Below are 20,393 nucleotides of genomic sequence, written 5' to 3'. Positions count from 1 at the left end.
TCCTAGTCAGATTCCTGCCCAGAACATGGTTCATCACCCAGCAACTCAGCAGCCGTGCTCCGTGACACCCTGCCCCCACCCTCAGCAGCCTGGACTCTGCCCAGGCTGCCCTAGTAGTATGCCGAATCTCATTTTCTCTCTTAAATTGGTTTCTGCTCAGTATTTGTCTTTCTCCCCTCTTGTCTGGGTCCCTGGATAAGGAATGCTGGTTACTATGGCAATGGACTGGCTAGTGGAAGGAACTCAGTTCACTAAATTAATTGCTAGACTTTTGGGGGACTAATGGCAGGGCTCTGCCTCCCAGGGGCATTGGTGGGGCCTACGTCATTCCAACTTGGCAGCTAGCCCCTAGAGGTAGCTCAAAGCCAAGTTGGAGGGAGATAGCACAATGGTTGTTCCTACCCACTGAGATGCCACCCAGGGTGGGGTAGGGAGGGTGGGGGATCAACAAGAAACTTTACATTTCTTCGGTTCTGCCAGATCCCTGCTGCAGATGTCATTTTCTTGTTACCACCCTGGAACAGAGATGGGCCTCTTCTGATGGACAAGGGAATGGAGAACTAGAACTGCTCATGCAGTCACTGGGGAGCCTGGTCAGGATTCTACCCCCAGGTTCCCTACTCTGGACACTAGGAAACGCTCCATTTATCATGGTGGAAGGCAATTCTCTTCTCCGCCATACTATCTGGAAGGAAGGAGCAGAGGGGTCCTAACTCACTCTATGAAAACAGTATTCCCCGAAGATCTAAGCCAAGCAAAAATGTTGGAAGGAAACAGGACTACAGACTAACATCATTTTTGACAATAGATATTAAACACCTCACTAAACCTTAGTCATTCAGATTCAACAATTAAAAACCTATGCACAGATAGATTGGGTTTATCACAGGTATGCAAGGTTGGTTCAATGCCATCAAACCAATTACTGTCAGCCATGAATATCTTAATTACCATATTAAACCATAGGCTGATCATCAGCCTATATGTATTTCACCTATAACTGTATTTGCTGTGGAGACAACACATTCAGAAGAATTGGGATGTGAACATCTTCATTTTATTTGTATTTAATTTAAAAATATTTGTTTCCTATTTCTCTTTACTTATTTTGACTTAATTTTTGTTCATTTTTGAGGATATTTTAATTCTTTGAGAAATACACTGTATTTTAAACATATTTACTTCCTCTCAACCCTCCCATTTTTTCTCACTCAACTTTGAGATTACTTTCACCACCACGACCACCACCACCACTACTACCTTCTCCTCCTCCACCACCTCTTCTTCTGCTCTTACTCTTTCCCCATTGAGTCTACTTTGTGTTTCTCAGCTAGTTTTGTGACTGGGGTCTTGTTCTAGTGTGCAGTCAGCCCACTAAGGGTCACATCTTTAAAGAAAGTGACCTCCCTGTTAGCAGCTATCAAATGCTCATAGCACATATGAACTCATAGTGATGGTGACAGGATGTACAAGATCCCACAAGCTCCATCCAAACGAAATCCCAGCAAAGAGGGTGGGAAGATGGATATGTAATTAAAACACTTTTAATGTATTATTTGATAATATCATACAAGTCTATAACAAAATAGGATCATATCCACTCCCAGCTTCATGTCTTTTTATTTTATTTTTAGTGTAATCCATCTATTTAGTGATGTCCATAGATGCTTGGGTGTGGAACCATCCATTTGAGCATGGGAAGCCTGCTCAGGCTACACTCTCAAAGAATGATTCTCTCCTTGCAGCTCTCAACTGCCAATTGTTCCTTTGTAGGGGGCATATCCTCAAGACCCCAGTATGACAGAAATTTGACTGACTTGATATTACGCAGGTCTTATTCCAGTACCAGTATGTAGAGTTACTATGAATTCCTGAATAACCATGTTGTGTCCAGAATTTCACAGCACTGTTTGCCATACTCTGGCTCTTCTGTTCTTTATGTCTCTTTATCAATACTTTTCTGAAGCTTGGGGAAGGGCATGGGAGAACAGAGTACATATTTATTTGTGTTTTGTTTTTGTATATATGCATATGCTATATAGTGGATGTACACATACCTATAACATAATTTTCTTCTAGGCAAATTTGAGTGCACAGTTAAACATCACTAATTAGATTGGCAAGTTTTAAAACAGTTCGTCAGAACAGTTCATGAAAGCTTTTTCATGTCCACAGATAGAACTGTTAGTCTGTCTAGTGATGACACAAATCCTTCCACACTGAATCATGCCTCAATTTCTTTTTCAGTGGTTTGTAGTTTTAGGTGTACAATTCTTATACACTCTTGATTATAGGTGTTCTAAGTATCTTTTTTTTTTTTTTTGGTTTTTCGAGACAGGGTTTTTCTGTAGCTTTGGTGCCTGTCCCGAAACTAGCTCTTGTAGATCAGGCTGGCCTCGAACTCCCAGAGATCCACCTGCCTATCTTATCTTTCTTGATGTTATTATACATAAGTGAACAACATTCCTTTTTGGATGGTGCATTGTTAGCACACAGATACACAGACAATACTTGAGTGCCAGTTATTCATTTTATGACTCTGGTTGATTTGTCAGTTCTAATGGTTTTGTGGATGCTCTAGTATTTTGTGTAGATAAGATCCTGTTATCTCCTGATACAGGGACTTTGACATCTTGTTTCCCAGGTCAGATGACCTTTACTATTTTTTTTTCATTGAATTATTCTGGTAAAGTGTTGAACACAGTTGTGTAGCAGGGATTGTATTGGTTTTGACCTTAAAGGAAAATCAGTCAACATCTTACCATTAAGTATGGTGTTGGCTGTGGGTGTTCATATTTGACCTTTATTTTCTTGAGGAATGCCATTGTGGTCTTAATTAATGGAGTGGCCACCTTGTATGTTGAAAAGATATTGGCTTGTGTCACATGCTTTTTTGTGCTAATCGGAGTCATGTATGTTTTCCTTTCCTATATTGATACTATAATTACATCAGTTTGTTCTTTGTTGAATCATGTTCCTGACATAAATTGCATTTGGTCACAGCATTTGATAACTCAGTAAATCACACCAATTAGCCTGTTTATCGTTTGCTGCATAGCTTTATTCATACCTGTATTTTTCTTCTGTGTGTTTTGGGTAAGATATGCAATAAGAGTTCTGAAAAGTTGAAGAATATAATGAGGCCTGGTTTCCTCAGTCAGAGAAATTACCAAATTTCTTAATCTGTGAAAAATATTGAATAAAGGTATATGCCACTTCTCTATCTACCTATCCTCCATCTTTCTTATTTTCCCTCATAGTCACTGAAGAGGTTGCTGCTATTGGATTTTCTGCATCTATGGAGATGATAGCATGTGGGTCAGTCCAGAAGAGGCCTGGGTTCAAATCCCAGCTTGTCCTCTGGGTTCTTATCAACTTAGAAACCTGGGAAAGATGTGCCAGTCTCTTCCTGACCCTCATAGAAGTGATAGAGCTTGCCTTGAGAGGACACAAGAGATCACACCAGAATCAGAGAGTGTCTGGCTTATGGCAGATGGTGGCTAGCCGTCTAAGTCCATAGCTCTCTGATGACATCACTATTCATCTAACAAACAACTTCAAGCCACTACAAGATAGTAAGATGATAGGTTGGCATTGATACTGGCCTTTGATCATTCATCCATAAAGCTAGTATTTACTGAGATCCACTGCCTTGCTTGGAACTGTCCTAGGTCCTGGGCAACAGCAGGGACATGACAGACAAACCCTGCCTTCACAAGTCATTGAAGGATGGATGAGTTGGGCAACTAGCAGGCTTGTTGATTCCTTTCCTGTAGGAGTTCCTTCTGTTTGTGTGTTGCTTTAATTGGTTAATGAATAAAGAAACTCCCTTGGCCTAACTGATAGGGCAGAACTTAGGTAGGCGGGGAAGACAGAACTGAATGCTGGGAGGAAGAAAGGTGGAGTAGGGGAGAGACACCATGGAGCCCTCAGAGACAGATGTGCCGAATCTTTCCCGGTAAGCCACTGCCATGTGGCAATACACAGATTAATAGAAATGGGTTAAACTGGGATGTAAGAGTTGCCAATAAGAAGTTAGAGCTAATGGGGATTGGGCAGAGGGAAACTTTCCTCATAGGAGAGATCTGCTGCGGACATGTATTTGTGAAAAACTGCTTGGAAGTCCTAAGCTGCTATCTTGAGCCTGCTGGGCTGGTGAGGTCAGGGGTGGCAGGTCATGGTAGGTCTGTGAGTCATGTGAATTAGGGGACTGGAATGGTACAGATGAAAGGCTTTAGGAAGGGCACAGCCATGGGTCACCCAGGGTCAAGACCTCATTACTCTTCTCTGCAGCCCCTGCCTTGCCAAAGGACGGTGGTTGTTCCTCAGTACAGCTAGTTGGGTGGATGGGGAGGCAGATGGATGAACCAGAAAGGAATGGACCAGATCCTTTGACTTCATTCTTTAGGAGGTTACACTGTTGGCTCTGGGGAGAGGTTACACTGTTGGCTCTGGGGAGAGGCAAAGCTGAGGGCTGGAGATGGGCTGGCTCCTGCATGTGGGATTCCTCTGTTTCCCCTGACCCTTCAGCTCTGGAGTGCTTCTCAGGGTCTATCTTTTTCCACACAGGAAATGCTCCACTAGATCCCGAAGCATCTCTCCCTGACCAAGATATGCCTGTCCTCAGGAGCAGGAAAGCCATGGCTGTCCCCAGAGGGAGTCCTTCGGCCTGCCTTCTGTGGATGCTACTGCTGTGGGGAGGTGATGGTGGCTGTCAGGCCCAGCGTGCAGGTGGGACATTAAATTGGGGATGAAATGGTCAGCATTCATGTGTGGGCTACAAGTGAAGGTGTAATCCTGTAAATTAGTTCATGACTGAGTGTACAAGAGTATCAGCAATATAGTTCCTGTATCAGCTGTCCTACAACTGATGGGTGCGTAAGTGCCGTCTGTTCAGATGGGGCCTGTGAGAGCAAAATAATTTGTGAGAGAATGTGAGAGTATACTGTAGTGTATAAGAGACTGTGAAAGACTGGGCCCATGTGTAAAAATGTATGTTAGTGAATATGGTTGTGTGAAAAATTTGTAAGCAAGTGTATGTTGAGAGGGGCTATGAAGAGGGTTTTTATGAGAGGGCTCTGTGAGAGAAGGTGTGTAAGAAGTGTGTGTGAGAGAGAGAGACAGACAGAGACAGAAAGACAGACACAGAGAGACACACACAGAGGGTGTTGTGTGAGAGAGGGATATGAGAGAGAGAGAGAGAGAGAGAGAGAGAGAGAGAGAGAGAGAGAGAGAGGAGAGAGGAACCAATGGACATACAGACAGAGACAGAACCGAGGTGGGAGTGGCGGGCAGGACTGGGAAGTCTCCCCCTCCGAGCACCCCGAACTCCACGGCCTCTGTTGGGAAGCACATCCTCACTGCTGAGCTGCTGCCCTTCTGCCCCCCCTGTGATGGCTCCCGCAGTACACTGTAGGAACCCCCAATAAAGCTCAGAAAACACCATCTCTCAAACAACCTAACTGGGAAATGGATGAGTAGACCCCATATTAAGGGTTTCCTTAATGAGGAAAATACTTGTATTAATGCTCATTTTTGTTTAATCAAAAGCATTACGTAATGCTGGGCGGTGGTGGCGCACGCCTTTAACCCCAGCACTCGGGAGGCAGAGGCAGGCGGATCTCTGGGAGTTTGAGGCCAGCCTACAAGAGCTAGTTCAGGGACAGGCACCAAAGCTACAGAGAAACCCTGTCTCAAAAAACCAAAAAAAAAAAGCATTATGTAGTTTGTAAAATTTATTTCTATAAAACATGCATTTGAAGCTTTATAATACTTCTTTATATAGGCATATTTAATATACATAAATATTTTACATTTGATATACTTTGTAATGGTAAAGTGCTCCATGCAGTGGACTCTATGAAGCCTTGGAAATCTACATGAGAATTGGAAATCCACTGGAAACTTGTTTCTAGCATTCAGTTAAGTGTGGGAAAGCAGACCTTAGACCACCGGGCCTGGCACATTCCCAATACCATATAAAAGTTGGGAGCATGATAGAGCACATCCTGTAACCCAAGTGGTAGGATGGAGGGAGGCAGAAAGACTTCAGGGGCTCAGTGGACAGGCACTCAAGACAAAATCCAGAAATCTCCAGGTTCAGTGAGAGACCTTGCCTTGGAGAACTAAGACAACACTATGGAGCAAGAAACCCAAAGTTTTCCTGTGGTCTTTGCACAGGTACTCTGTGTACACAGACATGTATAACACACATACACACAGACGCACACACACACACACACACACACACACACACACTAATAAAATGCTATTACTTTTTAACCAAAGTTAAAGAGGAGATCTTGACACCGTGTAGTGTCCCAGGGACATAAATCACGTCAGTGTGGGGTCACACATCCTCAGTTGGTCCTCGCTGTAACTCTGTGAAGCCACACCCTGCTGTGGGCTGTCAGTAAGAGGCAAGGCAGGCAAGCACCAGAGTGAAGTCTGAGGGGCAGGGGTTGGAGGGAGGGGTCTAAATCCTACCACCATTCCTTCCGGTCACCCTTTCTTTCTCCCATGCAGGCTGCAAAAGTGTGCAGTATGACCTGGTTTTCCTCTTGGACACCTCTTCCAGTGTGGGCAAGGAGGACTTTGAAAAGGTCCGCCAGTGGGTGGCCAACCTAGTAGACACCTTTGAGGTGGGCCCTGATCACACCCGTGTGGGGGTCGTGCGCTACAGTGACCGGCCCACTACAGCCTTTGAACTGGGCCACTTCCGCTCCCGTGAGGAAGTGAAGGCCGCCGCTCGGCGCATCACCTACTATGGGGGCAACACGAACACGGGGGACGCGCTGCGTTACATCACCAGCCGCAGCTTCTCTGCCCAGGCAGGCGGCCGACCTGGGAACCGTGCCTTCAAGCAGGTGGCCATCCTACTGACGGATGGCCGTAGCCAGGACCTGGTGCTGGATGCTGCAGCTGCTGCCCATGCAGCGGGCATTCGCATTTTTGCAGTTGGTGTGGGCGCCGCCCTGAAGGAGGAGCTGGATGAGATTGCTTCAGAACCCAAGTCTGCGCATGTCTTCCACGTTTCCGACTTCAACGCCATAGACAAGATCCGTGGAAAGCTGAGGCGTCGGCTTTGCGAAAGTGAGTGGGCTTCCCTGTGGAGCTTTGTTTCATTCCAAGGCCTTCCCCACCTGCCTTCTACACTGGCCGCAGAAAATTCTGTGGGCAGAGATAGGCAGTATGCCAAGCTCAGAGGAGGCTTGGGTAGGCAAGAATCAGAAGCAGGGCAGGCAAAGTCACCATTCCCTGGGGTTAGCAAAGCAAGGGGCCGAGTAACAGCCCCCACCCAGCCGAGCATGTTCAAGCACCTGTTTGGTGTCTTCCTCCTCGAGTTGAGGTGGTGTTGGGCAGAGGTGAAAAGGACTTGGAGAATTAAAGTGACCTGATCCTCTTCATCTCTGGTCTGTTGACCACCCAGAGCTCCTGAGGTTACAGGCAGAACCGGTGGTCTAACTCTACAGAAGTTCATTGGGATAAAGTTTGGGACTCCCTAAGTGCTTGTTTGATTGGCTACCATAACCTGGCTGTGTGATGTTTTAAATTTGTATGCTCCTTACAGTAAGGAGATTTTTGTTTTTAGAAATTCAAAGAATAAAATTTACAGAGTTAAAAAATAAGAGGCAGAGCCTGATCCTGAGGCATAGCAGGTTCTCCCAGAGAGTTACAGTGAGTGACCAGGAAAGGAAACGGTGGCAGGAGGGCTCCATGTATTCTGCCTGGCAACACCCAATCATCTGTGTGGCCCAGGAACTGATGACCTCAGACATCCAAGATGATCCAAGTCTTTTAGTTTGTTTGCTTAGAAATGGTGGAGTGTGGTGGTAATGGGGTTGAGTGTGGAAGGGCACGAGTGTTGGACAACAGCAGATGTACAGACACTGGCTCCAGGACTGACCTCCAGGACTTTAGAGGGGTCATTCTGAGGACAGTCCCTCCCCAGAATGGGAAGTACAGAGAGATTCCTTTCCCCAGCCTGCCTGTGGTTTTTACCTCTCACCTCTTTATTGTGGTGATACTGGGCGTTGGATAGCAGTAGATTGCCGTGTAGCTTTATTCTCCAGGTCCAGCAAGGGCTGTGGTTGGAAGCTGGTAGGGGGAGGAGGTGCTGGGACCAGAGTTTCTGACTCCCTTTCCCATTACTGCAGAGGAATGAGCCATCCCTGGATGGGAAACCCACTGGGTCTTCTGCCAGAAGTACAATCAGCCTTGGGGACTTAGGAAGGCGGTGGATAGAGCCTGGAGTGGGACAGCTGGGTGCGCCTTAGAGGGAGCAGGTCCCCAGGATGTCTCTGGCCTAAAACCCAGTAGATTATTCCACAAATTGTTGTGGCGCTAGTGTGACGATCTGCATTGTTTACTAACCCACTGTTTAAATGAAATAGGCACATAGTAAGGTTCTATACCTGTGGGGGCCGTGTGCTGATTTCTGGACTAGTTGTTCCCCTGTAGTAGTAGATCCTTGTCCCCAAGTCGATGAAGACTCATGAGCTGTGTAGAGATACCTGGAAGCAGACTGGCGCCCCCTGTGTTGGGGGAGGCATTGCTGAGAATGCAGGGTGGGAGGTCTGGGGAAGCAGTGCACTCAGGATGATCACAACTGTGTGGGACTCGGCAGATGAGATGAGGTGGGACCTAGGGCTGCTTTGACCCACCGGGTACTCTAATATCCCTGTGTACTGCAGTCACAGAGAATAGTGGGCCTGCTCATTTTCCTAGAGTTTAGGAGTCTGAGTAAAGGAGATGCTGAGGCGAAGGCGAGGTCACTGTAGGGTGTCATCCAGGACCTGGGCACACTCAGATCTGGGCAGGGAGAGAGGTTGTATGAGCATCAGGGAGAAAAGTATTGTCCCATTACAAGAAAGCTGGAGCCTGAGTTTGAAAGAGATCAGCACTGATGACGCATTCTGTTTGACAGATGAAGACCCTGGTGTCCAGAGGGATAATGAGGATAACCCATTTTCTGGCATGCAAATAAGGCACTGACCATGGACATTAGCCATCAACTGTATGAAAGAAATGTTCGTTCTTTTTTTCAGCTGCTAAGCTCCTAGTAGGCAGAGCTGAAGACACGCCATCGTTAGTAGTAGAACAGGGTAGAAGTGGTTGGAGAGGAAACTGAGCCAGAGTAGACAGCCTGGGTAGGACTGGTTGAGGGGTTGATGTAGGTTAATGCTGACCATGAGTCTGGGCTGTAAAGAGCCAGAGAGCAATGTCATGGCCCTGGCAGAGGGGCAGAAATCCAGCATGCAAGCTCAGGGGTAAGAGCTCCATCTGTCATTCCAGAATGCTTTGGGAAGCCAGAGGCCTCTGGTATTGACCACTGTCATTCTGACGGTCTGCTTCAGGCTGGTTCTAGGTCTTGGCAAGGCTGAGTTAGACCTGTAAGTACTTCTTTGCATGAGGAATGTTCTGGGAATGGCAGAAAACTTTTTCAGGGAGCTCCTGAGACATGCTGCACAGCTCATAGGACAGCAGGGCCGGGAGTAGACTGCTGCCTCCGGGCTCCGTCCTGCCCAGGTTGGCCTCCTCCAGCTGTGACTGCTGGTAAAGGCTCACCGTCACCAGCCTTGCCTCTGAATGGGGACAGTGCTTCAGCGCAGAGGTGATGGAAAACCCTGCTCCAGTGGCTTAAAGAAGAAAGCTCTCTTACTTTTGTTTTGTGTGTTTAGTTGTGGTTATTTTCTCAGGAGACAAAAATTCTCCAAGTATAAATACACAATATTATTTTTTAAAAACTCAGTTTGCAGACATCAGCATTAGTACCCTCTCCCATGACTGTGCACTTCAAAGTCACGCTATAAATTGGACACGGGATTTAGATTACGTTTTCTTTAGGCAGGCACTCCTGTTACTTTATGGCATTTCTAGAGACATGTCTGTTTGCTAATTCATGTGTGTCTCTGTCTGTGCATTTTTGTGGAGGTGTACCCACCCGTACATGTGCAGGGGCTGGGGGAGAACATCAGCTGGCTTCCTGTCAGTCTCTGCCTCTTCCTTTGAAGCAGTCTTCCCCTGAACCCTGGGCTAAACTGGAAGCCCAAAGACCCCTGTAGTCCTTCTGTTCTGCCTACTGCAGAGCTGTCCTTACAGATGTTTGGTGCGTGGGTGCCGGGCTCATCACCCTGGTCCTTGAGGTTGCACAGCAAGATCTCTTAACCATCAGGCCGCCTTGCCAGCCCTGACGTTTACTTAGAATGATGAAATTGTGGTGCTTCTATGGCACAGTGAGTGAAGCTGACCCTTAGGGATTCTCCAGGTGCTTGTGGTTGTTCCCAAGATGCCTTACACAAATGTCTAAACACCAGCAGTAAATATCTGTGTTTTTTTTCTACCCACTTATTGTAGATTTCCCCTGTTCAATTGCATGCTCTGGAGTTCACTTGGTAAAGTTAGGCCTCTCCACTGCCCATCATGGCGCTCCTAGTGTCTGTCCCGCAGGTCTTGGCCCTGTTCCTACAGCTTCTGTCTGGGGGGTAGACAGAGTACCCCTGCATTTCTTGCAGCGTGGCAGGATGAGGGCCTAGTTTACCCTGAGGCCCAGGGCCCTGCAAAACACCAGCCTGTGTCTGGCACTTCACAAAGCATGCTGGTTCTCAATCTGTATTTCTTTTAAAAATTGTTTTAAATGTTTTTTTGATGTTATAGTTTCTTTCCTTTTCCTCCCTACATCCTCTGATAGTGTACCTCTTACTCTGTCACATTCATAGCCTCTTTTTCTTTAAATATTGTTGCATGTGTGTCTGTGTGTTTGGGTAATATATAAAATTGCTTGTATGTGTTTGTACTTTAAAAAAGTCAAAAGTCAGGTGCCTTTACAGAGTGAATATAGGTCTTTGTTTTAATTTTTGTGGGATTTTTGTTGTTGTTTTGTTTTGAGACAGGGTTTCTCTGTGTGACAGTTCTAGATGTCCTGGAACTACCTCTTGTAAACCAGGCAGGCCACGAACTCACAGAGATCCACTTGCCTCTGCTTCCCAAGTACTGGGATTAAAAGCATGCACCATCACCACCCGGCATGAATCTTGTTCCTCTCTTTCCATTCATAGGTGTCAGATCTCAGGGTGGTGCTGCTTGCTGTGAGAAGCAGAAAGTGGGTTTGATTGAAGACATTCTGATGAACGTGTGTTTGAATAATAGTGGAATCCAAGGATGCATGAGTGAGTGAGTGAATGGATGGATGGATGAGGGCCAAGTAGAGGTCACACCAGGAAACTCTCAGCTATTTCCTAGACTGTAGCTAAAAAGAGCAGGCAAGAAGTCCCTCATTCCTCTCTACCCTGGATGCTGCCTGGCTTTGTGGACATCAGTCACCCAAAGATTCCATGCAATCCTGTCATTGGTCACTGTGCCCCTGGGACTGGGAGTGGGGTGCAGGATTGGGTGGTGTGCACGGGCAAAGAGGATGCCAGCACAAGCCTGCCATTGCTCTGTAGAACCCTGTGACCTGCTAGCTTTAGAGAGGAGGTTGTTTCCTAGGCCCGGCATTCAGTCTAGTTTGACCAGGACAGGTCATGTGACTGCTCATAGTCCAGTTTTTAGCCCTGGAGAGGAAATGGGTTGAATATTTGAGCCTGCAATCTAATTATTATTTGGGAGTGAAGAATTTATAGCTCTTCTTCAAGGAAGGGGCTTTTATATCCAAGGAAAGCTATGGTGAGTAGAACAGGAGAAGGGGAGACAGATGCAACTCAGTCCTGAACAACACATGCTCACTGGGATTCCCTCAAGAAAGTCACATGGTCCTCCATAGCCAGGATTCCCCAAATGCCTCAGAAGTGAGATTTAAGTTAATGCTTATCCACCCAGGGAGAAGGCATTTTTGTAAACACAGCTGTGAGATGAGGAGGGCCTGGTCTGTTCTGGTGACAATTGCAGCAAAATCCCCTTACAGTCACTTCAAGTATAAACAAAGCAAAACAAAATAAAAAAAAAATAAAAACTAACAATGACATATTGGAAACATCTGGGAAGATCAAATCAAAGCGCGTCACAGAATCCAGACATAAGAAATAGCCTCTGGCCGGGCGGTGGTGGCGCACGCCTTTAATCCCAGCACTCGGGAGGCAGAGGCCGGCGGATCTCTGTGAGTTCGAGGCCAGCCTGGTCTACAAGAGCTAGTTCCAGGACAGGAACCAAAAAGCTACGGAGAAACCCTGTCTCGAAAATCAAAAAAAAAAAAAAAAAAAAAAAAGAAAGAAAGAAATAGCCTCTGCATATGGAAGATGTCTGTGAGTGACATTGCAGCCTGGACTGCATGGGGATTATTCTGAAGAGGGATTGCATATCAACTGGTGATGTGAATTGAGGGGATATTGAATGGGAGGATGCTGAATGGAGTGGATGCTGCATGGCTATGGTACTGATGTTGATGATAATGTTTGTGATGCAGAATGGGATGATGCTCTATGGAGATACTGCTGCATGGTTATGGTACTGATGTTGTTGATGTTTGTGATGCAGAATGGGATGATGCTCTTTGGAGATACTGCTGCATGGTTATGGTACTAATGTTGTTGATGTTTGTGATGCAGAATGGGATGATGCTCTATGGAGATACTGCTGCATGGTTATGGTACTGATGTTGTTGATGTTTGTGATGCAGAATGAGGATGATGCTGCATGGTTATGGTACTGATGCTGATGTCTGTGATACAGAATGGGATGAGACTGAGTAGAGGTGATTCTGAATGGAGGCCATGTTGATAAAGCCAAATGGGGGTCTGGTTGCTCTCAAAGCCCATACTTTGCCATTTTTAATAGCATAGCTACTGAAGGGAGAAAAAGTAGCTTAGAGAACCAGAAGGCTCTCAAGGCTGCCTTGGTGCTGGGTCTTACTATCCCCATAACTTTAGGCATTCCCAGAGGAGTGCTTCCATCTTGCGGTACCCACTCCCTATTCTCTGTGGCCTGGGTAAGGTTCTCAGGGAAGCCAGTCTCGGTGTCAGCTTCCTGCAGTGTGTGGGGTGAAGGCTGTGGACAGGCTTAACCCAGAGCCTTGGCTGTAATTAAGAGCCCTTTCTATCTTGGTGGACTCTGTGGTGGCCACAGGACAATCTTTATATAGCTTATCTCCTATGTGACTGGGTCTCTGGAATGCTAGTTAGCTTCTGTGGAAGAAGCCTCCGCCTACTTCTATTCTGAGGACAGTCTGTGCTGGTCCTCTCTCCTCCATCCCTGTCGACAAGGGGCAGTTCTTGTTCTTGCTTTTCTTGGTGAGCCGAGATGCTGCTATGAATTTGATGAGCGGGGCTCTTTCTCTGCTTCCACGGTCCTCTAACTCTCATGACTCACAACCACCCCCACTTACTCCTTTTCTTGATCTTTTAGCTCACTTTTATTCCCAGTGCCACTTTGATCAGTAGATGTCCACTCTCCAGTATGACTAGGGGTGGGATGGGAGAGGAGGAGAGAAAGTCTGTCACCTAAGTGCGCATCTGGAGTCCTCATCGGAGAGACTCTACCCTGCATTTTGATTGGTGTGTGACAGTGCTGTCTACTTCACTCCCTGAGGTCCGTATCTGGGGAGAGCACCCATTTGCCATCCAGTTTGCTGACACAAAGAGATCCTACATCATACACATATCACATACATGTCACATACAGATCATACACTTCACACTTCATTTATAATCCACTCCCCTCTCGCGCTCACACACACACACACCTTACACTCCATATACACATCTCAAACATACACATTGCATATCTGGGGACATGCACGTGACCACAGAGAGACCTACCCATCCCATCTCTTCTCCCTGGATGGACCCAGGGCCTGGAGAGAAATGGGTGGCAACCCAGCTGTGGGTTTAGAGTGCCACGTTGGGCCTGTGGCTTGGCCCTGAGGACCATATGGGCCACAAGAGGCAGCTGGTCCAGGCCCCACCCTCTCTGAAGGTCACTGTGAGTTCCTTTCAGGGAACCTTGTCATGGGCGTTGCTGCACACCAGAAATGGTAATCCCGCTAATTAACTCTGTTTGTGGGCCAGGCAGTTTTATTAGGAAGTGACTGAAAGGGAGGAAAAACTGAACACCACCCTTCATATGCTGTTAATGAATTAGCTTTTAATATATGGGCTTTAGAAAGACTTCCACTGGCTCTGCCCAGCCTCATCCACAGCTGCTTACTCCATGTCCTGGGCATCCTGCTCATACAGTGGGCATGTTCTGCCCTCCAGTTATTGCTAAGCTGGAGTGATCAGCTCTGTCTCATTTTCCAGAGCAAAGCTGTCTTCTCTGGCATTACGTATGCACCATCCTCTCTCCTTTCATTTCATCTGACCCTTTATTTTGCTTTTTTTTTTTTGCTGGTTAGACTGTCTCATGATGAACTCATATATGCTTATGAATTTGTTCCTGTGGGCTGTTTTATTTTTTAAAGTTTTATATTTATTTACTTAGTGTAGGAGGTCATGTAGAGGTCAGACAACTTGTAAGGGTCAGACTTCCTCTACGATGTGCAGCCTAGGTTTTGAACTCAGGGAATCATGCTTGGCAGCAAACACCTTTGCTTGGCAAGCCATTTGACACCCCCTACAGGTTGCATCTTAGCCAGGGTCAAAATGCATGACCCAGTGTTAAATAGAGATAGAGGAACACGCTGGCCAAATCACAGTACCAGGAACTGGCCGCTGCACTGGTTCCCCAGCTCTCTTCCCTCTCTGTGACCTGAGTAACCTCCTTTTGCCCTGTTGCTCAGGGTGATGTCATGTACTTCACCTTATAGAGATCCAGTGAGTTCATGCCAGGAGGTGCCTGCCGTTCTGGTGGCCCCGAGCAGGGCCGCTAAGTACATACACTAATACTCATATATAAGTAAATAAAAAGTGGCTGGTTACATGTGATCAAGTCTAATGATCCTGTAATCAAGCCTAGTACATTGTATTTTCTCAACTTTTATCCTTCTCCTCCTCATCTTCATCAACATCAGCAGCATCCTGTTATTGCCATTATCTCCTCCCAGAGGAATCCATAGAACCGTTTACCCCTAGCATCCCTTTCTCTGAAGTCGAATTCCTATGCATTCACAAATGCATGTGCTGTGTGTGTCTGCTTATGCCGTCAGCCAGTACTGAGCTTAGCAAGGCCACGGGCCATTGCATATCAGGTTGTCTCCCAACATCGGTGGATGCACTGCAGGCACGGTATGATGCCAGCCTTCTGTGAATACTCAGCTAGGCAGGGGACCCCAGGAGAACTGGGGAGGGGGTTGTGTTGCGGGCATCCCATTTCTCTCTCTTTTGGATCATGTGACTTTTTAGCACCAGGGTCAGCCAGTGGAGTCAGGCATCAAAGCCTGTGCTAAATCCAAGCTTTTTATTTATTTAGGTGAATGGCTCCTCCTTTCCAGCTTAGTTTTCTTCCTTTATTGAAGATCAGATAATCACAGCAACCATTACTGCCTCAGTTTCCTTATCTGCCAAATTGAGATGGTGGAAACAGATTCAGTGGCTGGCTGGTTTTGGCTGTAAATGCCATGGTTATTGTTGTTACTGTATTTGTATGTAAAGACTGTAAGAAATCAAATCAAAGTATAGTAAACAGAAGGATTCATGCTTTCTATTATGAGAAGGGCACCGGGCAGAATCCAAAGTTCTTTGTGAGTTCTGGGAAAGGAACTGGCACACGAAGGATGCAGAGACCTTTCTTGGTTCTCTGTGGTGGGCGGCCAGTGATTACCCTCAGGCTAGCCCTAGCAGGCATCCGTGTGTAAATGTTTGATGTTTGGAATCCTGACATGTTATCTCCAGATGTCGTCTCTCAGCAGTTTGACTGCTTTGCCTGACGTAACAAGCTGGCTCTGGCAGAGACTGTGTGGCCTGCAAATCCCAAGGTGATGACTGCACTGGGTTTTTTTGTTTGTTTGTTTTGTTTTGTTTTGCACACAGTTTTCTGACCCTGGTAACCTACTCTTAGGTGATGACTGAGAATCTGAAGTCACTGCCGCCAGCTTCTGAGTGACCTTCCCAGGAAGTTTCTTCCCAAGGCCTCCAGCCCCCCGCCCCGAGGCCTGAGTGTGATGTGCAGATCTCATTGAAGGAGTCTTGTCTTTCATTCTGTTTTCATGATCAAGATCATGCTAGTAAGCTGGCCAGTCCACGTGCCAAGCACAGTGTCTCCTCTACCTGTAACTCTGTCACTGCTCTGTGCTCTCCATAGATCCCTAAGATATCCTTATACCTTTTCAGGCTTCAGAATGTCTCTGCAGGACCAGAAGACGATGTGAGTTAAGATATTCCCTGTGCCTAGCCTTGCGCTACCCAGCTGTAGGGTCTGTGTCAGCCCCATCAATCTGGTGCTAGTGCCATCCTGGTAAAGTGAGCTGCATCCTCCCAGATATGATAATCCCAGTTAGTGGGGTCATGTCCTGTCAGAGCATTCCAGCCCAAGGAGAGCTGACTGAATATCAAAACGTGGTTTTAGTTTTGAGTTGATAAAAGGGTAACTTACTGTGACCACAGTAAATTGACATTGCAATAAGTATTTATAGGTTAAAAAGTATGCCCTCAGAATCTATATATAAATTAGGTTGTGTATATAAATAAACATCTATATAATTAAACTCATGGGCATTTTGCATTTCCCGTTTCCCCCCAGCTAAATGCTTTTTAGCGAAACTGACAGAGAACAAGTGGGGACACGAGGTTACACAGGGTCTTAGGGCTTTCCAGAAAATGTGGCAGACTAATCACCAAGCTTCTGATTCATGCTGTATTTACTGGAAGATTGGAGGCAACAGTGGCCCACACTATGTGAAATAAGTGACTTATTTTACTGTAAAATGTGCCCAATTTGTTTTTGCTCTTTGCATTAATGTTGGCTTGGATTTTGTTGAATTGGATTAGAAATGCAGGCACGACACACATTAGTTATACAGACACATAGGCAAAGCATACAGGTACACTCTTGTAGTCATGGAAACACACATGCACACACACGATATCTACAAGGAACTATCCATGGGACAAGAAAGTATGCTCAGGGCTGTAAAGACTTTTCTCCTGGCCCCACATCCTGGAAGAGTTTTGTATGCAGTTGTTCAGAAAAAAATTGCTTTATTAATAATCTGTGCGTACAGTTGTGACCTACCATATCATATTTTTCTTGAAACTTTAAATCAGCCTTAATTGACGCATGAGTGTGGCCTCTCACTGACAGCATGCCTGCTTATTTATTTATAAACGGTTTATAGTCCCCACTCTAACAGGCACGCGGGAGCACGAAAGAGCAGGGTGGTGGGGCGGTAATGATGAGGTGCGTGCTGGCGCTGCCTGAGTGAGTGGACAGACAGCTCGGCATGCGGGGGTCTTATGACCCTCCGCAGAGCATGTTCTGCACAGCTTGCTCTGTTCAACATCGACTTGTTACGTGTTGGCTACTGTGGAATTTCTAGTTTAATGAAGATTCTCTTCCCAGGTGGTTCAAGGTTGTGTCAAGTTGACAGTTAAAACTATTACCCCATACTGGAGGCACAAACCATTGCTCTCAGTTGCCTGGCAACGGGCCAGCCTCTTTGGCTGGTCTCTGCTTATACTCCCATTCTGTGAAGTCATGATAGTCCCTCTTCAGGGCATTTTTGGTTCCATCCTCTATTCTGATTTTTCCTTTGTTGGCTGTCCCCAAGCCATGGTGTCTGGATTTTTCCCATTTCCAGACCCTTGCCTGGATCTCCAGTGAGTCCCTCTTCTCTTTCCTGCCTTCATCTCTTTCCTTACATCCTGTCTTGGTTGAGATATCCCTCCAGCCACCTGTTCCCTCTCCATTGTCTTAGCCTTACCTTAGTAACCTACTCTTTACAATCCGTCTTCTTTGCTGGACCTAGCTCCCATGGATAGAGGACTTGTCATTTGGCCCATTATTTTCTCTCATACCTGTACCACATATATACCCGTCCTTAAGGAGTTTGTTTCCGAGTAGTGTATACCATCTCCTGGGCACCAAGTACTAATAGTCACTGACTCGCTAACTGGAACATGTTACCTGGGCTGTCCTGAGCTCTGCTGACACCCCACCTCCCTGTTAGCACTGCTTCTGTTGTCTGCCCTGCTCAGGGAGTCATAGTCACAGTCTCTGGTGACACCTACTGGTTCTGGGCCAAGGGACATTCTTGTGGAGGGAAATGATCCTGTGCCCTGGGACACTGGAAGCTTCAGATGACAGGTGTCCCTTCCAGACTTCCTTGAATGGTGACACTCCACACTGAGCTCCACCCTCACAGTGAGAGCCCCTTCAGGAGCAGAAAGTCACCTTCTACCCAGTTCTAACACACTGTCCTTGTGCTCCTGGGCAGGGGTGTCTTTATTGCCTTGAATTCCAAACCCTGCCTTGGGTTATAAGGGTCCACCTTTTCCCCTGACTTTGCCACTTGTTCCCAGGTGGTTCTTGTTTTTCACCTCCCCTGCCAAGCAGTGCCCTCAGCCATAGCCCTTAAGACTCTGGGGCTCTTCTGTTACCTGCTGTGCGCTCCCCTTTCTTGGTTGTTCTCCTTGCCTCTCAGCTCAGATGTCACTCCCCTGAGGGGTCCAGTGCCCATCCTAGAAGCTCATTCATCACCCCATAACCACACTGTGTGTTTCCTCTGTAGCGAGGGTGATGCTTCTGGCCAGTTTGCCCGTTTATGTTGCATCCACCAATGAGGTGGGGAGCCTCTGACTGCACTCAGATGCTGTGTTTTCTTCACAGGCTGTAACAGATGTGTTAGACACAGAAAAGCATGTCTTGGATGGAGGCATGAATATATGAATGAGTAGAACTTGTTAGCTGCCGGATGCCATGCCTAGTGCTGCCTATGTCCTGCCCCTACTTGCCCTTTAAGGCAGCCCAGATGGAGGGAAAGTCTGATTTTGATCCTTCCTTCTAGGTTTTTTGCCTGGCTAAAATATTCCACAACACCTAGGGGCTGGGTTGGAGCTTCCTATTCTTAGCCTTGGGGACCAGTTCTCACAACTCACTCTTAGTTGTTCAGCAAGAGGGTATATGATTGGTGTAGGAGAGGAGAGATGTCTCTGCAGGACCCTACCTTTTTATTTACTCTCCCTTTCCAGTCTGCAAACATGGCAGCGCCTAGCTTGCCGTCTTAGAAGGGTCAACTTTGTCTGCTCCCTTCACCTTCCCCTGCACCTGCTCTTTTCGGAGGCAGTGACAAACAGGGAGGACGGGGGTTGTGTGACCAGTGAATGCAGCTGTCTGCAGGTCTGGCAGAATATTTTTTCCCCTGGTATTACCGTGTCTGCCACATACCCTAGCACAATGGCCCCGATGCTTACATGAATGCTCTCCAGGAGTTTGGCATCCTGACTATACCTCTCCAATCCAGAGGTCCTGGGAGGTGGGGACCCAGCCAGAGGAGCCAGGGCCTCTGCAGAGCCAGCAAGTACTCATTCATACATGTTGGCCTTGTCTTTGCTGGGTTACTATTTTTTGTGATGAAACACCATGACTAAAGAAAACCTGGGGAAAAAAGGGTTTATTTGGCTTACATTCCCACAGCACTGTTCACCATTGAAGGAAGTCAAGACAGGAACTCAAACAGGGCAGGATCCTGGAGACAGAGCTGATGCTGAAGTCATGGAGGGGCGCTGTTTACTGGCTTGCTTCCATGGCTTTGCTCAGCCTGCTTTTTTACGGAACAAAGGACCACCAGCCCAAGGACAGCACCACCTACCACGGGCTGGACCCACCCCCATCAATCATTAATTAAGAAAACACCTTACAGCTAGATCTTATGGAGGGATTTTCTCAGTTGAGTTTCCCTCTTTTTCAGATAATTCTAGCTTGTGTCAAGTTGACATAAAACTAGTCAAAACAGGCCTGGAAGAAAGACAGAATCAAGGCCAGGAATCTCCAAAATCTCCAGAGCAGGTATCAGGGGTGGAACTGAGCTAAGAACACAGCATGTGGCCCCTGGGTGGTTGCCTTCTCACAGGATCAAACAGTGACCCTTGGATGCGATTTATGCATCTTCCCCATTAACAACTGGTTCGACTGTAAATTACTGATAATTATGTTTTTCCTGCAGCTCTGCTTAGAGGATTGCATTAGGGCACATGCGTGACTTTGTGGTAGTAGCTGCTGGACTATGGGTTGTTTTTCTTTTATAGCCAAAGCACTTTCCAAGGTGGGGATCAAATGGATAATGGTTGAAAGTACATATGCTTCAGTTAGACTCCCTGAGCGTGTGTCAACCTCTGCCACTTAGTGACTTTGTGATTCTGGATTATTTTCTTAATCTCTCTGAGCTTTGGTTTCCCCACGCAGAAAAACAAATGACTTTTACTGGTGCAGAGTTGGGGGAAGATCTGGCCTCTGTAGGTCGGAAGTATTCAAAAGCCAGAGGGTATTTCAGAAGGTAGAAAGTCATCTGGATGCTATATAGGCAGGCT

At 46.6% G+C, this 20,393-nt stretch overlaps 1 protein-coding gene across 2 annotated transcripts in view; it reads left to right on the top strand.

The window, feature by feature from the left end:
• Positions 1-20,393, top strand: part of Col22a1 (collagen type XXII alpha 1 chain) — a 225,483-nt gene that overhangs the window by 12,771 nt on the left and 192,319 nt on the right. For both annotated transcript variants that reach the window (XM_075959464.1, XM_075959463.1), the window contains exons 2-3: positions 4,570-4,731; positions 6,526-7,092. In XM_075959464.1, coding sequence (XP_075815579.1) covers positions 4,614-4,731; positions 6,526-7,092 — 685 coding nt within the window. In that variant the 5' untranslated portion in view covers positions 4,570-4,613. The remainder of the gene's footprint in view (positions 1-4,569; positions 4,732-6,525; positions 7,093-20,393) is intronic.

This window comes from Microtus pennsylvanicus, chromosome 2 (assembly GCF_037038515.1).
Source record: "Microtus pennsylvanicus isolate mMicPen1 chromosome 2, mMicPen1.hap1, whole genome shotgun sequence".
Taxonomy (NCBI): domain Eukaryota; kingdom Metazoa; phylum Chordata; class Mammalia; order Rodentia; family Cricetidae; genus Microtus; species Microtus pennsylvanicus.
This window is presented reverse-complemented; position numbering and strand designations above follow the sequence as displayed.